A 17,910-nucleotide genomic window follows, 5' to 3' on the forward strand; every position below is an offset into this window, starting at 1 on the left:
CCAATGAAGTGGACTGTAGCCCACGAAAGCTTATATTCAAATAAATGTGTTAGTCTCTAAGGGTATGTCTACACTACCAGAGTAGTTCGATTCTACTTAAATCGAATTTATGGAACCGACCTTACAAAGTCGAATTTGTGTATCCACACTAAGGACACTAATTCGACTTTGTGAGTCCACAGTAACGGGGCAAGCGTCGACATTGGAAGCGGTGCACTGTGGGTAGCTATCCCGCAGTCCCTGCTGCCCATTGGAATTCTGGGTCGAGCCCCCAATGCCTGCTGGGGGAAAAAATGTGTCGAGGGTGGTTTTGGGTAACTGTCGTCATTCAACCGTCACTCCCGCCCTCCCTCCCTGAAAGCGCTGGCGGGCAATCAGTTCGCGCTCTTTTCTGGTTAGTGACAGCGCGGACGCCACAGCACTGCGAGCATGGAGCCCGCTGCGATCATCGCTGCAGTTATGGCAGTTGTCAACTCCTCGCACCTTATCGTCCACCTTTTCCACAGTCAGATGCTGAGAAATCGGGCGAAGAGGCAACGGCAGCGCGGTGAGGACATGAAGTCAGAGAGTGGCACAGACCTCTCACACAGCACGGTACGCTGCGCCGTGGAGATCATGGTGGCAATGGGTCATGTTCATGCTGTGGAATGGCAACTCTGGGCCCGGGAAACAAGCACGGACTGGTGGGACCGCATAGTGCTGCAGGTCTGGGATGAATCACAGTGGCTGCAAAACTTTAGGATGCGTAAGGGGACTTTCCTTGAACTGTGTGAGTTGCTGTCCCCTGCCCTGAAGCACAAGGACACCCGGATGCGAGCAGCCCTGACTGTGCAGAAGCGAGTGGCCATAGCCCTCTGGAAACTTGCAACGCCAGACAGCTACCGGTCAGTAGCGAACCACTTTGGCGTGGGCAAATCTACCGTGGGGGTTGCTGTGATGCAAGTAGCCAACGCAATCGTCGAGCTACTGCTCTCAAAGGTAGTGACCCTGGGAAACGTTCAGGTGATCATAGATGGCTTCGCCGCGATGGGATTCCCAAACTGCAGTGGGGCTATAGATGGAACTCACATCCCTATCCTGGGACCGGACCACCAGGCCAGCCAGTATATTAACAGAAAGGGCTACTTTTCAATGGTGCTGCAAGCACTGGTGGACCATAGGGGACGCTTTACCAACATCAACGTCGGGTGGCCGGGCAAGGTTCATGACGCGCGTGTTTTCAGGAACTCTGGTCTGTTTAGACGCCTGCAGGAAGGTAGTTTCTTCCCGGATCACAAAATAACTGTTGGGGATGTGGAGATGCCTATAGTGATCCTCGGGGACCCAGCCTACCCGCTAATGCCCTGGCTCATGAAGCCCTATACAGGCGCACTGGACAGTGACAAGGAACTCTTCAACTACCGGCTGAGCAAGTGCAGAATGGCGGTGGAGTGTGCTTTTGGACTTCTCAAGGGGAGATGGAGGAGCTTACTGACTCGCTCAGATCTCAGTGAAACCAATATCCCCATTGTTATTGCAGCTTGCTGTGTGCTCCACAATCTCTGTGAGAGCAAGGGGGAGACCTTTATGGCGGGATGGGAGGTTGAGGCAAATCGCCTGGCTGCTGATTATGCTCAGCCAGACAGCCGTGCGATTAGAAGAGCCCAGCGGGAAGTGCTGTGCATCCGGGAGGCTTTGAAAGCTAGGTTCCTCAGCGAGCAGCGTGACCTGTGACTGTTCAGTTTCTTTACAGAGAAGCTGAACCTGCCCGTTTCTTTACCCAGTTACTATTGACTATCCTCTGCAGTTACATACCCCGTTCACCCTGTTCACCCCCTTCCAACACACGTTTAAAAATAAAATACATGGAACATTGTTAATTAAAACCGTTTTCTTTATTAATGACTTCACGGTAAAGGGTTGAAACTGGGACGCAGCCTGTGGCGGGTAGGGTGTGTAGTGATGTAAAGACCGCTTCTAAACTCGAGGAATGACAGGCTCCTGCTCCTAGAGCGGTCCGCAGTGCCGGACTGGTTGTTTCAACGGAGCCTGCCACCCCTCCTTTTCGGGACTCTGTGTGCGGGGGCTATGTGACCTTGTGGCGGGGGATGACGGTTACAGATTCCCCTGTTGCGTGGCTCTGTGGTCCAGGACAAGGACCGCTGCATAAGATCTGTAACCGCCCTCCCCCGCCACAAAGTCACGTGCCCCCCCCCGAACATGAAAACCACCTCCCAGACCGACCAGGGTGCCTACTGACTGCACTGTGTGTGTGACCTGCTGCTGATCCTGCCCCCGTGTCTGTACCCTGGTAAAGGTGACTGTCCTGTGCAATTACCAACCCCCTTCCCCCCCTTCAAACACAGTCTTCTCTACAGGAACATGACGGAAACAGTAATTAACAGAAAAGTATTTTTAATAATCAACTAGACAGTTAGGGGATGAAACTGGGAGGGGGGCTTCGGTGAGGCTGGAAGGAAAGGACTTGTTTAAAATTTTGGGAATGAGAGACTTCTTGCAATTGAGCACTCTGCAGGGGTGGAGTGACAGTTTTCACAACCCCTGGCGCCCCTCCTTCTTGTTACTTTCGGTGAGGGGGGTATGGGACTTTGTGGCGGGGGAGGGCGGTTACAGATACACTGCAGTGGGGCTCTGTCCCCCTGCCTGCGGTCCTGCAGAACATCCACAAGGCGCCGGAGCGTGTCCGTTTGCTCCCTCATTAGTCCAAGCAGCGTTTGAGTCGCCTGCTGGTTCTCCTGCCGCCACCTGTCCTCCCATTCGCTGTGTGAGTGCTGGTACTGAGACATGTTCTCCCTCCACTGGGTCTGCTGGTCCGCCTCGGCTCGGGAGCAGCCCATACGTTCAGAGAACATGTCGTCCCGTGTCCTTTTCTTTCGCCGCCTAATCTGCGCCAGCCTCCGTGAGGGGGATGCAGGGGTAGGTCGGGAGACAGTTGCAGCTGTGTGATGGGAAAAAGGGAGTGAATTCCTTACAAAGATACATTTTTGCGAACAATGAACATAGTCTAGTCTGTCTCTGTGAACAAGACCATGCACAGCACCTATCTCATGCGCACTCAGGACCAGTTCGAATTTTCGGCCTTTGCATTCATTGCCTGGGGTCTTGCACTGGAGATCAGCCAAGCGGGACATGACAGCAGAATTCGTGGAGCAGGCACACATGGTAAGCCATAGACTTTTGGCTGCTTAAAACTTAATGTATAGCAGTGCCCTCCTGCTGCCGGCAATCCGGAAAGCATGAACTCTGCCCCTGTTCCACCCCCTCGCGACTGTCCCCGGGAAAGATCCCTGTATGCTGCCCCTCTGCAGCCTCTACCACGTGGCTGTAAACCGATGCTTATTGTTATGCAAAGGAACAATCAAGCATTCCCAATACTAACATTCCCCTAATTCCCCTAATTCAATGCAGGAGGTGCTGAGCGAGATCACCCTGAGGATGATCACTGACAGAGATAGAGAGCGCATGCTGCATGAAAGCCAGCACAAACCAGGGGCCTATGCTGCCATGCTCGTGGAGGCAATGCTCCCAGAGTACCTGCTGATAGCCTGGCGCGGAAAAGTGTCCTACCACGGACCACCCAATAAGGCCGCTCTCCCCAGGAACCTCTTGCGCAGGCTTTTCGATTACCTCCAGGAGAGCTTCGTGGAGATCTCCCAAGAGGATTTCTGTTCTATCCCCATATATATAGACCTTCTTTTCAACTAGTAACTATTCCTGCTCTGTTAAAAATAAATGTTTACATGTTTAAAGCACATACCGACTGATCCTTCCCTTGATTCAGGGTCCATGTTAACGGCTGGGGAGGGTTGGTAGGGGATCTCAGTGAGGGTGATGAATAGTTCCTGGCTGTTGGGGAAATCAGCGTTGTAAGCGCTGTCGACTGCCTCGTCCTCCTCATCTGCTTCCTCATCTTCCCCGTCCGCGAACATCTCCGAGGAACCGGCCGTCGACACTATCCCATCGTCAGAGTCCACGGTCAGTGGTGGGGTACTGGTGGCGGCCACACCTAGAATTGAATGCAGTGCCTCGTAGAAGCGGCATGTCTAGGGCTGGTCTCCGGAGTGTCCTTTTGCCGCTTTGATCTTTTGGTATCCTTGTCTCAGGTCCTTGATTTTCACGCGGCACTGCGTTGTTTCCCGGCTGTATCCTCTGTCTCTCATGGCTTTGGAGACCTTCTCGTAGGTCTTTGCATTCTGTTTTTTGGAGCGCAGCTCCGAAAGCACAGACTCATCGCCCCACACAGCGATCAGATCCAAGACTTCCCGGTCAGTCCATGCTGGGGCCCTCTTTCTATTCTGAGATTGCATGGACACCTCTGCTGGAGAGCTCTGCATCGCTGCCAGTGCTGCTGAGCTCGCCACGATGTCCAAACAGGAAATGAGATTCAAACTGGCCAGACAGGAAAAGGAATTCAAATTTTCCCGGGGCATTTCCTGTGTGGCTGTTCAGAGCATCCGAGCTCGGACTGCTGTCCAGAGCGTCAACAGAGTGGTGCACTGTGGGATAGCTCCCAGAGCTAATAACATCGAATTCCATCCACACCTAGCCTAATTCGACATGGCCATGTCGAATTTAGCGCTACTCCCCTCGTCGGGGAGGAGTACAGAAATCGAACTAAAGAGACCTGTATGTCGAACTAAATAGCTTCCTTGTGTGGACGGGTGCAGGGTTAATTCGATTTAACACTGCTAAATTTGACATAACCTCCTAGTGTAGACCAGGCCTAAGGTGCCACAAGTACTCCTGTTCTTTTTGGCTGGAAGCTGAAGATAGACAAATTCAGACTGAAAATAAGGCATACATTTTAAACAATGAGCATGATTAATCATTGGAACAATTTACCAAGGGTTGTGGTGGATTTTCCATTCTTGCCAATTTTTAAATCAAGATTGGATATTTTTCTAAAAGATATACTCTAGGAATTATTTTTGGGAAGTTCTCAGGCCTGTGTTATACAGGAGGTCAGACTAAATGATCTGACCTTGCAAGCTATGAAACCTTAACTCTACCCCTTTGTGTTTGGGTTTTAATACAGACTCTAATTATATGATAATTTCCAGAAAATGATCCTAATATAAGTTTATTTGCCAAATGGCAGTGCATACTTCATTGGCTACGGTTATGAAAAAACAATGTATTATAGGCGGGATACGGGCAATGCCTATTATCAAGAATGCTCAACACTTCCCATTATAAGACCCTGTTTTCAGTTAATTATAACTTTCCCAAACTAACTGCTCTAGCTGAAATTTTCTATGCTACATGTCCATTTAAAGACAAATTTTTCAAAATATTTCAGCTACATGGTTCAGTTGTTTCCGAGAATAAGGCTAGATAAAATGTTGTTTTTCAATGTTAAAAATATTCTGGCAATCTTTTCTTTGGAAAGCTCCAGTAATCCCATGCCTTGGAACAAGGACTTGAAATTTGGCACTGTCAGGGCTGTGCCTTTTGCCATCCCAGTGAAAATTTGCCCAGATTTGGCCAAGTTCTAAGCCCCTGAAAAATCACAGTTTGCACATGTTCAGACTTGCTAGAGCTTAACAGATAAAATCTCTGAAGATTCCATCCTCACTGAGCATACTCAAGCCTCTCTCAGCTCCTAGCACTGTCCAGACTACACATGCACCATCCCCACAGAGAAACTGTGCATACTCCATTTAGCCCAGGGCTACAGGGGTGAAGCCAGACTCCCTGTCATAGCTTCCAGCTGCTGCATGGTGGAGCTGGGCACTGGCCCTGAATTCAGGGTGCTTGTCTCTCCTGTGCTCTCAGTGACACCCTGGCTGGCACCTAGGCAGTGTGGAAGAGAAGGCAGTGAGCTTCAAATGCAAAGGGATAAGAGCCAGACCTATAGAGTTGCATGGAAAGGTCAGGGGAGTAGGTGATGACAAGGAGCCTAGGTAGTGGAGACTGGGACTGGAGGATGGCAGGGAGGTAGAGACTAAGTATAGAAGCAAGGGAGGTTGAGGTGGGGGAGACAGAGACTGGATGGAGGAAATAGAGATTGGATGAGGAGTTGGGGAGGGGACTGGGAACCAGTGGAATGGGGAGAAGGGCATGACGAAGAGAGGAGAAGATTCAGACAAGGAATCAGTATGTGGGGAAGAACTACGATTCTTCTTTGAGTGCTTGTTCATGTCAAGTCCAATTAGGTGTGCATGCACCACGTGCACGGCAGCCAAAAAGTTTTTCCCCTAGCAGTATCCGTTGGGTCAGCTCAGGCACCCCCTGGGGTCATGTCTTTATGGCGCGGGATATAGAGCCCTGCCGACCTGCCACCCCGTCAGTTCCTTCTTACCCCCTGTGACAGTTAGCCAGAATACTCATTTCTCTTGCTTCGGTAAGCATCTCTCTAGCAGTTGAATTTTCATTCTTGTATATAGTTAGTTAGTTAGTTTACATAGTAGTTAGTAGTGGTTAGTAGTTTTTATATATACATTTCATGTGGGTGATTCCCCCCCACACACTTTCTTCCCAGTACAGGGGCATGCCTCAGTCTCCGGGTTGTAAACCCTGCACAGCTTGTGGCAAGCTTATGCCCAAGAGTGACCCCCATTCTTCTTGTTGAAAGTGTTTGGGGGAAGCTCATCAAAAAGAATGCTGAAAAATTTGCAGGAGTTTCCATCCAAGGACACAGAAGGAGAGAGATCAGCGCTTCAAGTTAATCCTCATGGAGGCAACTCTCCGTCTGCAATCGGACCCTGGTTCGGCAAAGCCAACCCCGAGCACCTCATCATCAGTGTGGAGTGCATTGGCAGCACCGGTGCACGAATCAGTGCAGAGGAAGGACTTGAGTAGAGACCTTTGGCACCGATGGGACAGGGGCCGGCACCACTCACATTTACCGGTGTCTCAGAAAAAGAGACCCAAAAGGGGTCGCTCCCCTACGCCCGGACTGGTGCAAATGGAGCCCGCAACCATGAAACCCGCATCGGGCTACGCAACTTCGGCCTCAGCTTCAAGGGTCACGTCGACTCCTGTCCTTACACGTGGCCAGTTGAGTCTGGGCCCCTGTCTTTCACCAGTCAGCAAGGGCCGTGATATACAGATGCCATCCACGCCGGAGGCATTCGAGGCGGCGAGAGACCTTATCACCCTCACAGCACTGCCCTCCCCTCTGAGACGGGGCAGGACACCCACATTGGTCTCAACGGCACCCGTGAGACCCCCAGTGCCATCCAGGGGCAAATCAACAATGATTCTGCAATGATCACCATCCCCTCGACCCCGGTCTCTGGTGCCGTCGACAAGCGCACCCATGGGGGAGCCGCCCAGTCCCCCAACCCTAGACGCCGCTCTTCGGCACCGAGTGGCACCACTCCTCCCTGGTCCTCCTATATGGGGTTCTCGGAGTCGGAAGTGGAGTCCTTCCAATCTAGAGCCAGGAAGAGCAGGAGCTCCAGATCGGACAGGTGGAGACACCACCTTCAGCCGGCACTGTGGCTGAGTCAGTGGCAGTCCCCTGCTCAGTGGCCTTTCTGGACCCCCTGAGCTTTCTGCCAGGGCCAGAGCAAACGGTCCTTGTGATAAATTAAGGCGGGAGTCACTCCCTTTTATGGACACCCAGCCAGCCAGTAGCTATAAAATCCCTCTTAGTAGCTGTTCTCTAATTGCTCTACCTGTAAAAGGTTAAAAAGTCTCACTGCAATGCATAGCTAAAAGGAAGTGAGTGGGCACCTGGCCAAAAGAGACAATGGGAAGGCTAGAACTTTTTAAAATTGAAACAAGACTCCCCTTTTGTCTGTCTGTTGTTCTCAGGGAGAGGCAGACAGGGAGCAGTTATGATGTGAAAAGCTTGGGCCAGGTATGAAAAATCATCAGTATCATACGTAGAAACTACTAATCTAAAATCCCAGATTTGTAAGTAGGTCAGGAAATGTCTAGAAAGACGTGATCAGGTTTATCCCTTTTATTTCTTTATGGCTTGTGGATTCCTCTATGCTAACCCCAAGTGCTTTTGTTTTGCTTGTAATCTTTAAGATGGACCTCAAGAGATCTATTCTTGATGCTTAATTCTTGTAGTTTTTTTTGTTAATCTAGCAAAAGCCTAGGTTCCCAGATGTATTTTCTGCTGGACCTTGTAAGAAAGCCCAGAGACCTGGATTTTTGTGCCTTAAGAGGTTTGTACACATATTTAATTAGCTGGTGGCAACAGCTGATTTCCTTTTCTTTCTTTCTTTCTTTCTTTCTTTCTCAGCTATTCCCCGGAGGCGGGGTGAAAGGGCTTGAGAGTACCCCACAGGAAGGAATTCCTAAGTGCGCCTTCCTGGGTTCTTAAAGGGGTTTTGCACTTGGACGGTGGCAGCATCTACCAATCCAAGGTCAGAGAAAAGCTGTAACCTTGGGAGTTTAATACAAGCCTGGAGTGGCAAGTATTAATTTTTAGAGTTCTTGCAGGCCCCCACCTTCTGCACTCGAAGTGCCAGAGTGGGGAATCAGCCTTTACAGTCCTACTTGAGGTCGGCTTCTATGTCATCAGCCACCTTTGCTCCTCCCCTGTCCCAGCACGACCAGGGTATTACCGCACAGCACCAACCCAACCAGCACTGGCACCGACACACCTGGCATTGACGCATTCAACACCAACACACCCGGCATTGACGCACTCGGCACTGACACCACCAACTCTGATACTAGCATCCACATCTACCGTGCCGGCACTGACATAGTTGGCATCGACTGCACCAATTCTGGCACCTGGGGCTGCACCGGAACACCGAGCACCCAAGATTCCCTTAGCTCTGAGGGCAGGGAACAGGACCCACTTGTAGCTAGGGCCTCACTCAGGGGACTGGTATGCTGCCCTCGAGTTGAAGGACACTTATTTTCATATTTCAATCATGCCTTCCCACAGAAGGTACCTCAGATTTGTGGCGAACCACAATCATTACCAGTTCACAGTCCTCCTGTTCAATCTGTCAGCATATCCTCGAGTGTTTACCAAGTGCATGGCAGTCATGGCTGCGTTCCTATGCAACCGTTGTGTGCAAGTGTTTATGGACCTCGATGACCCTGCTAATCAAGGGCCGCTCCAGGACACAAGTGGAGGCACAAGTGAGCTTCACAAGAGTTACTTTTGATGACCTGGGCCACCTTCTGAATGTACAAAAGTCAACCTTATTCCCCGTGCAGCAGATAGTTTATAAGAGTGATACTGGACTCTACACAGGCCAGGGCGTACCTCCCGAAATCGTGATTCTGGTCCTTGGGTGACATCATTCGAAGCCTCAGGCAGTTCCCTACTGCCACAGCAAGGAACTGCCTAAAGCTTCTGGGACACATGGCCGCTTGTACCTATGTAGTACACCACGCCAAGCTGAGACTCCAGCCTCTTCAGGCGTGGCTGGCCTGGGTGTATCGACCAGTTTGGGATGGTCTAGACAAGATCCTCACTCTACCTCATCCTAATCTTGACTCCCTCCTGGGATGGCTCAACCCGCAGGCAGTGTGTGCGGGGGTTCCCTTCGCCAGACCACAGCCAGCCCTCTCGCTGGTGATGGACGCATCAGTGTTGGGGAGGAGCGCGCACTTGGGAGACCTCAGGACACATGGCCTCTGGTCTCAGGCAGAGCTGTCCCTTCACATCAACATCAGGGAGCTGAGAGCGGTCCGTCTAGCATGCCAAACGTTCCAAGTTCATCTGGAAGGGAAATGTATATTGGTCATGATGGACAATACAATAGTAATGTTTTATATAAACAGACAAGGGTGTGCACACTCCTCTCTCATGTGCCAGGAAGCCCTCAGACTAAGGGACTTTTGCATAGCTCACTCGATACACCTGGAGGCATCGTACCTCCTCAGAGTACAGAACGAATTGGTGGATTATCTCAGCAGATCCTTTCACAGCCACGAGCAGTCCCTATGCCTGGATGTTGCGAACACTATCTTCCAACAGTGGGAGTTTCCCCAGATAGACTTATTCGCCACGTGACGCAACAGGAAGTGCCAGCAGTTTTTCTCCTTTCTGAATCACAGCCCGGGCTCCATCACGGACGCGTTCCTCCTGCCCCGGAAGGAACACCACCTGTACTCGTTTCCTCCTGTACCTCCCGTTCACAAAGTGCTCCTCAAGGTTTGGAGGGATGAGGCCTCGGTGATATTGATAGCTCCAGCCTGGCCCCATCAGCACTGGTACACCTCTCTTCTGGAAATGTTCTTGGAAGCCCAATCACCTTACTGTTCTTCCTAGACTTGATAACTCAGGATCACAGCCGTCTCCAGCATCCAAACCTCGAATTGCTACACCTCACAACATAGAAGCTCTATGGCTGAATCCGATAGTGCTCACCTGTTAGGACTCAGTCAGACAAGTCCTCCTTGCTAGTAGGAAACCTTTCACTAGGGCTACCTACCTGGTCAAATAGAAGAGATTCTCAATTTGGTCTTCTCAATACCTTCCGTCTCCAACTCTAGCATCCATACCTGTCATATTGGACTACCTTCTCCACCTCAAACAGCAAGGGCTTACCCTGTCGTCAGTAAAGGTCCACCTGGCCGCTATCTTGGGCTTCCATCCAGGCGTGCAGGGTCAGTCAGTGTTTGCCAACCTGATGGTGAGTCATTTCCTAAAGGGTCTCAACAGACTCTACCCTCACATACAACAGCCGGTCCCAGCCTGGGACCATAATCTGGTCCTTTCCAGCCTGATGGGGACACCCTTTGAACTGCTGGCGACATGTTCCTTGCTGTATCACAAGGTGGCATTCCTGGTAGCAATAACATCAGCCAGGGGAGTGTCAAAGCTCAAGGCACGAACTTCTGAGCCTCCGTACACAGTGTTCTATAAGAACAATGTTCAGCTCAGACCTCATCCAGCGTTCCTCCCTAAAGGTTGTCTCCCAGTTCCACATTAACCAGGACATCTTTCTCCCAGTTTTCTATCCTAAGCCACACTCAAGCAGCAGGGAGCAAAAACTGCACTCATTGGACGTTCACTGGGCATTAGCCTTCTACATCAATGAACAAAACCGTTCTGGAAATCCATTCAGCTGTTTGTCACAGTAACAGACTGAATGAAGGGCCTTCCAGTCTCCTCCCAAAGGATCTCGTCTTGGATCATGTCCTGCATCCAGGCATGCTACGACTGGCGAAGGTACTTCCCACTCTGCTTACAGTGCAGTCCACGAGGGTGCAGGCATAATCAGCGGCATTCCTGGCCCAAGTTCTGACGTAGGAAATCTGCAGAGCTGCAACGTGGTAATCATAGAATCATAGAATCATAGAATCATAGAATTCAAGATCAGAAGGGACCATTATGATCATCTAGTCTGACCTCCTGCAAGATGCAGGCCACATTAGCCGATCTACCCACTCTTTTAGCAAGCGACCCCTGCCCCATGCTTCGGAGGAAGGCGAAAAACCTCCAGGGACACTGCCAATCTGCCCTGGAGGAAAATTCCTTCCCGACCCCAAATATGGCGGTCAGCTGAACCCCGAGCATGCGGGCAAGACTCTCCAGCCATACCCTCTGAAAGAGGTTAAGAATATCATATCATTGACCCAATTTGACCCAATTAAGTACCAGTTTGGCACTTAATTGACCTATTGACTAAGCCCATTATCCTATTATACCATCTCCTCCATAAACTTATCTAGCTTGATCTTAAAGTCATGGAGGTCCTTCGCCCCTACTGTTTCCCTCGGTAGGCTGTTCCAGTATTGCACTCCCCTGATGGTTAGAAACCTTCGTCTAATTTCAAGCCTAAATTTCCTGACTGACAATTTATATCCGTTTGTCCTCGTGTCTACATTAGCACTGAGCTGAAATAATTCCTCTCCTTCCCTGGTATTTATCCCTCTGATATATTTAAAGAGTGCAATCATATCTCCCCTTATCCTTCTTTTGGTTAAGGAAAACAAACCGAGCTCCTCAAGTCTCCTGTCATACGACAGGCCTTCCATTCCTCGGATCATTCTAGTGGCCCTTCTTTGTACCCGTTCCAGTTTTAACTCATCCTTCTTAAACATGGGAGACCAAAACTGCACACAATACTCCAAATGAGGTCTCACCAACGCCTTATATAACGGGACTAGCACTTCCTTATCCCTACTAGAAATACCCCGCCTAATGCAACCCAAGACCGCATTAGCTTTTTTAACGGCCACATCACATTGCCTACTCATAGTCATCCTACGATCAACCAGGACTCCCAGGTCCTTCTCCTCCTCCGTTACTTCCAACTGGTGCGTCCCTAGCTTATAACTAAAATTCTTGTTAGTCATCCCTAAATGCATAACCTTACACTTCTCACTATTGAATTTCATCCTGTTACTAATACTCCAGTTTACAAGGTCATCCAAATCTCCCTGGAGGATATCCCGATCCTTCTCCGAATTGGCAATACCTCCCAACTTGGTGTCGTCCGCAAACTTTATCAGCCCACTCCTACTCTTGGTTCCCAGGTCAGCAATAAATAGATTGAATAAAATAGGACCCAAAACCGAACCTTGAGGAACTCCACTGGTAACCCCCCTCCAACCCGACAGTTCCCCTTTCAGTACTACCCTCTGCAGTCTCCCCTTTAACCAACTCCTTATCCACCTCTGGATTTTCATTTCGATCCCCATCTTTTCCAATTTAACCAATAATTCCTCATGCGGTACCGTATCAAACGCCTTACTGAAATCCAGATATATTAGATCCACCGCATTTCCCTTGTCTAAAAAATCTGTTACTTTCTCAAAGAAGGAGATCAGATTGGTTTGGCACGATCTACCTTTCGTAAATCCATGCTGTAATCTATCCCAGTTGTCATCGGCCTCCTGCTCCTTAACCACTCTCTCTTTCAAAATTTTTTCCATTACTTTGCATACTACAGATGTTAAACTAACAGGCCTGTAGTTACCCGGGTCACTTTTTTTCCCCTTCTTGAATATAGGAACTACATTAGCTAATCTCCAGTCCAACGGTACAATCCCCGAATTTAGAGATTTATTAAAAATCATCGCTAACGGGCTAGCAATATCACTCGCCAATTCCCTTAATATTCTAGGATGAAGATTATCCGGGCCCCCCGATTTACTTCCGTTAAGCTGTTCAAGTTTGGCCTCCACCTCAGATACCGTAATGTCTACCCCGATATCTTCATTCCCATCGGTCCCACTATCACTATTCCTTAGCCCTTCATTAGCCTCATTAAAGACCGTGGCAAAATATTCATTCAGATATTGTGCCATTCCAAGATTATCCCTAATCTCCATTCCGTTTAAAGTTTTAAGTGGTCCCACTTCTTCCTTCTTGGTTTTCTTCCTATTTATATGGCTAAAAAACCTTTTGCTATACATACCCTCACCTCGCATTACGCTATTACCCAGTAGGCCAGAGATGATGCAGCCTTTGGTAGAGCGGTGCTACAGTCAAGGAACCTTTGAGCTCCAACCCTGCCTCCAAAACTTGGGCTTGGTAATCACCTAATTGGAATTTACATGAACAAGCACTCAAAGAAGAAAAAACGGTTACTTACCTTCTCATAACTGTTGTTCTTCGAGATGTGTTGTGTTCATGTTCATTCCAATACCCACCCTCCTACCCCTCTGTTGGAGCAGCCAGCAAGAAGGAACTGAGGGGGTGGCAGGTCGGCAGGGTGCTATAAAGGCACAACCCCACGAGGCACCTTAGCCAACCCGATGGATACTGTTAGGGGAAAAACTTTCCAGCTGCCATGCACGCAGTGCGTGCACACCTAATTGGAATGGACATGAGTAACACATCTCAAAAACAACAGTTACGCGAAGGTAAGTAACCGTTTTTTGTCTGGGCAAAGAGACTGAGAAAAGTAGGTAGGGGAAGTTAGGACATTGAGACTTGATGGGAAGCCTGGGAGCCAATGGGGACAGGAAATGTTGCAGGGGTGGAGGGAGAGGCTGGAGTTGGGCGGGAAGAGAGACATATTGTGGAAGGTGGGAAGGGTGGAGGACTGGGACTGGCTGCCAAGAAAAGAGCTTGAACTGGGATCAGAAGCCTTAAGAGTAGAGACTGGGACTGGCTAGGTGAGGAGAGTGGGATGATATGAAGAACCAACAGTGAGATAGAGATGGGACTGGGATAGACACAGAAGAAGGCAAATTTGGGGATAATGGGCAGAAGTTAACAGAATATTAGGAACCATTAGAAAAGAAATAGATAATGAAACAGAAAATATAATGCCTCTATGTAAATGCCTGGTACGCCCACAACTTGAATACTGTATGTAGTTCGAGTTGCCCCATCTCAAAAAAGATATATAGAATTGGAAAAGGTACAGAGATGGGCAACAAAAATTATTAGGCATATGGAACAGCTTCCATATGAGGAGAGATTAAAATGTCTGGGACTGTTCATCTTAGAAAAAAGACGTCTAAAGAGGGATATGATAGAGGTCTATAAAATCATGAATGGTGTGTAGAAAATGAATAGGGAAGTGTTATTTGCCCCTTCACATAACACAAAACCAGGGATCGCCTGATGAAATTAATGGGTAGCAGGTTTAAAACAAACATAAGGAAACACTTCTTCACACAACGCACAGTCAATCTGTGGAACTCATTGCCAGGGGATGTTGCGAAGGCCAAAAATATAACTGGGTTCAAAAAAGAATTTGATACGTTCAAGGAGGACAAGTCCATCAGTGGGGATCAGCTGCAATGGTCAGGGGTGCAGCCCCATGCTTTGAGTGTCCCTAAACTTCTGACAGCCAGATGCTGGGACTGTACAGCTGGGGATTGATCACTTGAAAAATTGCCTTGTTCTGTTCACTCTCGCTGAAGCATCTGGGGCTGGCAATTGTTGGTAGATGTGATACTGGACTAGATGGACCATTAATCTGATCCAGTATGCCATTTTTGTGTACTTATGTCTCAGATTAGTGAATACTTTTCACCATAATCTCTCTGTCTCAGTTTCCCCATCTGTAAAATGGGGATAATAATACCCACTCATCTAACGTGGGGACTTGTGAACATAAATTAATGTTTATGAAGCACTCAGATACTATAATAATGAGCACCATAGAAAAATTAGTGAGGAAATCAGTAATTCTGTCTTCAGAGCAAAGTTTGAGTCATGTGCAGCAAATAAGGAATGAGGCCACACGTTAATCAAGGAGAAAACAAAATATTGAATAACTGCTCATTAAGTGAGCGCCATCCATTCTGTGCACTGAATGAGGCAGGTTTCCTGTGGAAAAAATAGTATGTGATAATGTAATTAAAGACTCTACCATAATGCGTGTTGTCAGATGCTACCAGTGTGGTGCTCTGCTCTGTTCAATGTTGATATCACTTGGCTGCATGCGTGTGTTCCCTCTGTGTGCTGTCCCAGCTCTTCGAAGATAGCTGACACAGCAGACCCCAAGAGAACCTTTCCCCATAGACAAGTAGATCTCAGGTGCCCAAATTCCTGTTCATTGACTATATCACCTGTGTGACAGTAATGTGGCTGATTGTTTCACAGCACCTAAATCTCTACAGGGGGTCTTGCAGCAATTCTCAGTGCAGGGCTAGACATCTGTCTAGCTGTTTATAAGTGTGTGACTTGGGCTGTGTTACTGACTGTGGTGTTTCTTGCAGCACTTTGGACTTGTATAAGGAGTACCAGGAAGAAGCATATGCAGTTTCTCTTCATCCCACTGGCCTTTACGTTTTGGTTGGGTTTTCTGACAAACTACGGCTTATGAACCTGCTAATTGATGACATCCGTACTTTTAAGGACTTCACTGTGAGAGGGTGCAGAGAGGTGAGGAGCGACACAGAATCTCAGATCAGGGGAGCTTGTGAAGTGGGGTGAATGACATGGTGGGAACAATGTGGGAGTTGAGTTGGGAGAGGAGAACAATAGTGTGAATGTTGAGATATGAGAATCTGAGGAGGCAATCCTGAATGAAAAAGGGCATAATGGGGGCTTGGGACCTGGGAGTCACCAGGGAGGTGAGAAGCACTGTGGAAGTGGAAGTTGCAGGAGAAAGGGGCATCAGACCCATGGGGTAGCTAAGAAGAGGGTCCTAGGAGATGAAGGGGCATCATGAAAAATGATGTCCATACATGGAGGTTTCTTCTTGCATGATCTTCAAACACTGGTGACTGTATTGCAACTTCAGTAAGCGACTGGATGTTGTCGGTTTCTTTCTGTGTGTCCATCATACATTCAGTAATAGTTGTGTGTGTTCTCTCTCTCTCTCTCTCTCTCTCTCTCTCCAGTGCACCTTCAGTAATGGGGGTCATCTTTTCGCTGCAGTTAATGGAAATGTGATTCATATTTACTCCACCACCAGCTTTGAGAATGTTAATAATCTGAAAGGACACAATGGGAAGGTCAGTGTGCAATGCCTACCATAGCAGTGGCTAAAGGAGAACTGGTAGATATAATTTATTAGAAGTTTCAAAAAGCCTATATCCAAGTCTCTCATCAGGGGCTATGAAGGGAACTTAGTAGTCATAGGGGAGAGGTAAAGAACTGTAATGTCCCTGGAAAAATCATGGAACAGGTCCTCAAGGAATCAATCCTGAACCACTTAAAGGAGGGGAAAGTGATCAGGAACAGTCAGCATGGATTCACCAAGGGCAAGTCATGCCTGACTAACCTAATTGCCTTCTATGACGAGATAACCGGCTCTGTGGATGAGGGGAAAGCAGTGGATGTACTATTTCTGGATTTTAGCAAAGCTTTTGATACAGTCTCCCACAGTATTCTTGCCAGCAAGTTAAAGAAGTCTGGGCTGGATGAATGGACGGTAAGGTGGATAGAAAACTGGCTAGATGGTCGGGCTCAACGGGTAGTGATCAATGGTTCCATGTCTAGATGGCAGCCGGTATCAAGTGGAGTGCCCCAAGGGTCGGTGCTGGGGCCGGTTTTGTTCAATATCTTCATTAACGATCTGGAGGATGGTGTGGACTGCACCCTTAGCAAGTTTGCAGATGACACTAAACTGGGAGGAGTGGTTGATACGCTGGAGGGTAGGGATAGGATACAGAGGGACCTAGACAAATTAGAGGATTGGGCCAAAAGAAATATGATGAGGTTCAACAAGGACAAGTGCAGAGTCCTGCACTTAGGACGGAAGAATCCCATGCACTGCTACAGACTAGGGACCGAATGGCTGGGTAGCAGTTCTGCAGAAAAGGACCTAGGGGTTACGGTGGACGAAAAGCTGAATATGAGTCAACAGTGTGCCCTTGTTGCCAAGAAGGCTAATGGCATTTTGGGTTGTATAAGTAGGGGCATTTCCAGCAGATCAAGGGATGTGATCATCCCCCTCTACTCAGCACTGGTGAGGCCTCATTTGGAGTACTGTGTCCAGTTTTGGGCCCCACACTACAAGAAGGATGTGGATAAATTGGAGGGAGTCCAGTGGAGGGCAACAAAAATGATTAGGGGGCTGGAGCACATGACTTATGAGGAGAGGCTGAGGGAACTGGGATTGTTTAGCCTGCAGAAGAGAAGAATGAGGGGGGATTTGATAGCTGCTTTCAACTACCTGAAAGGGGGTTCCAAAGAGGATGGATCTAGACTGTTCTCAGTGGTAGAAGATGACAGAACAAGGAGTAATGGTCTCAAGTTGCAGAGGGGGAGGTTTAGGTTGGATATTAGGAAAAACTTTTTCACTAGTAGGGTGGTGAGGAACTGGAATGGGTTACCTAGGGAGGTAGTGGAATCTCCTTCCTTAGAGGTTTTTAAGGTCAGGCTTGACAAAGCCCTGGCTGGGATGATTTAGTTGGGTTTGGTCCTGCTTTGAGCAGGGGGTTGGACTAGATGACCTCCTGAGGTCCCTTCCAACCCTGAGATTCTATGATTCTATGATTCTATCAGAGATTGGCTAACAGTCAGGAAGCAGAGTTACAAAGAAATAAATGGTAAATTTTCATCATGGCAGAAAGCTGGAAGCAGGTGCCACAAGGTTCTGTTCTACAGCCTGTGCTTAATATTTATTA

At 48.5% G+C, this 17,910-nt stretch overlaps 1 protein-coding gene across 3 annotated transcripts in view; it reads left to right on the forward strand.

The window, feature by feature from the left end:
• CFAP57 (cilia and flagella associated protein 57) overlaps positions 1–17,910 on the forward strand; it is a 136,528-nt gene that overhangs the window by 47,637 nt on the left and 70,981 nt on the right. For all 3 annotated transcript variants that reach the window (XM_045028833.1, XM_045028830.1, XM_045028832.1), the window contains exons 8-9: positions 15,553–15,718; positions 16,180–16,293. In XM_045028833.1, coding sequence (XP_044884768.1) covers positions 15,553–15,718; positions 16,180–16,293 — 280 coding nt within the window. The remainder of the gene's footprint in view (positions 1–15,552; positions 15,719–16,179; positions 16,294–17,910) is intronic.

The sequence above is a fragment of the Mauremys mutica genome, chromosome 8 (assembly GCF_020497125.1).
Source record: "Mauremys mutica isolate MM-2020 ecotype Southern chromosome 8, ASM2049712v1, whole genome shotgun sequence".
In the NCBI taxonomy this organism is placed as follows: Eukaryota; Metazoa; Chordata; order Testudines; family Geoemydidae; genus Mauremys; species Mauremys mutica.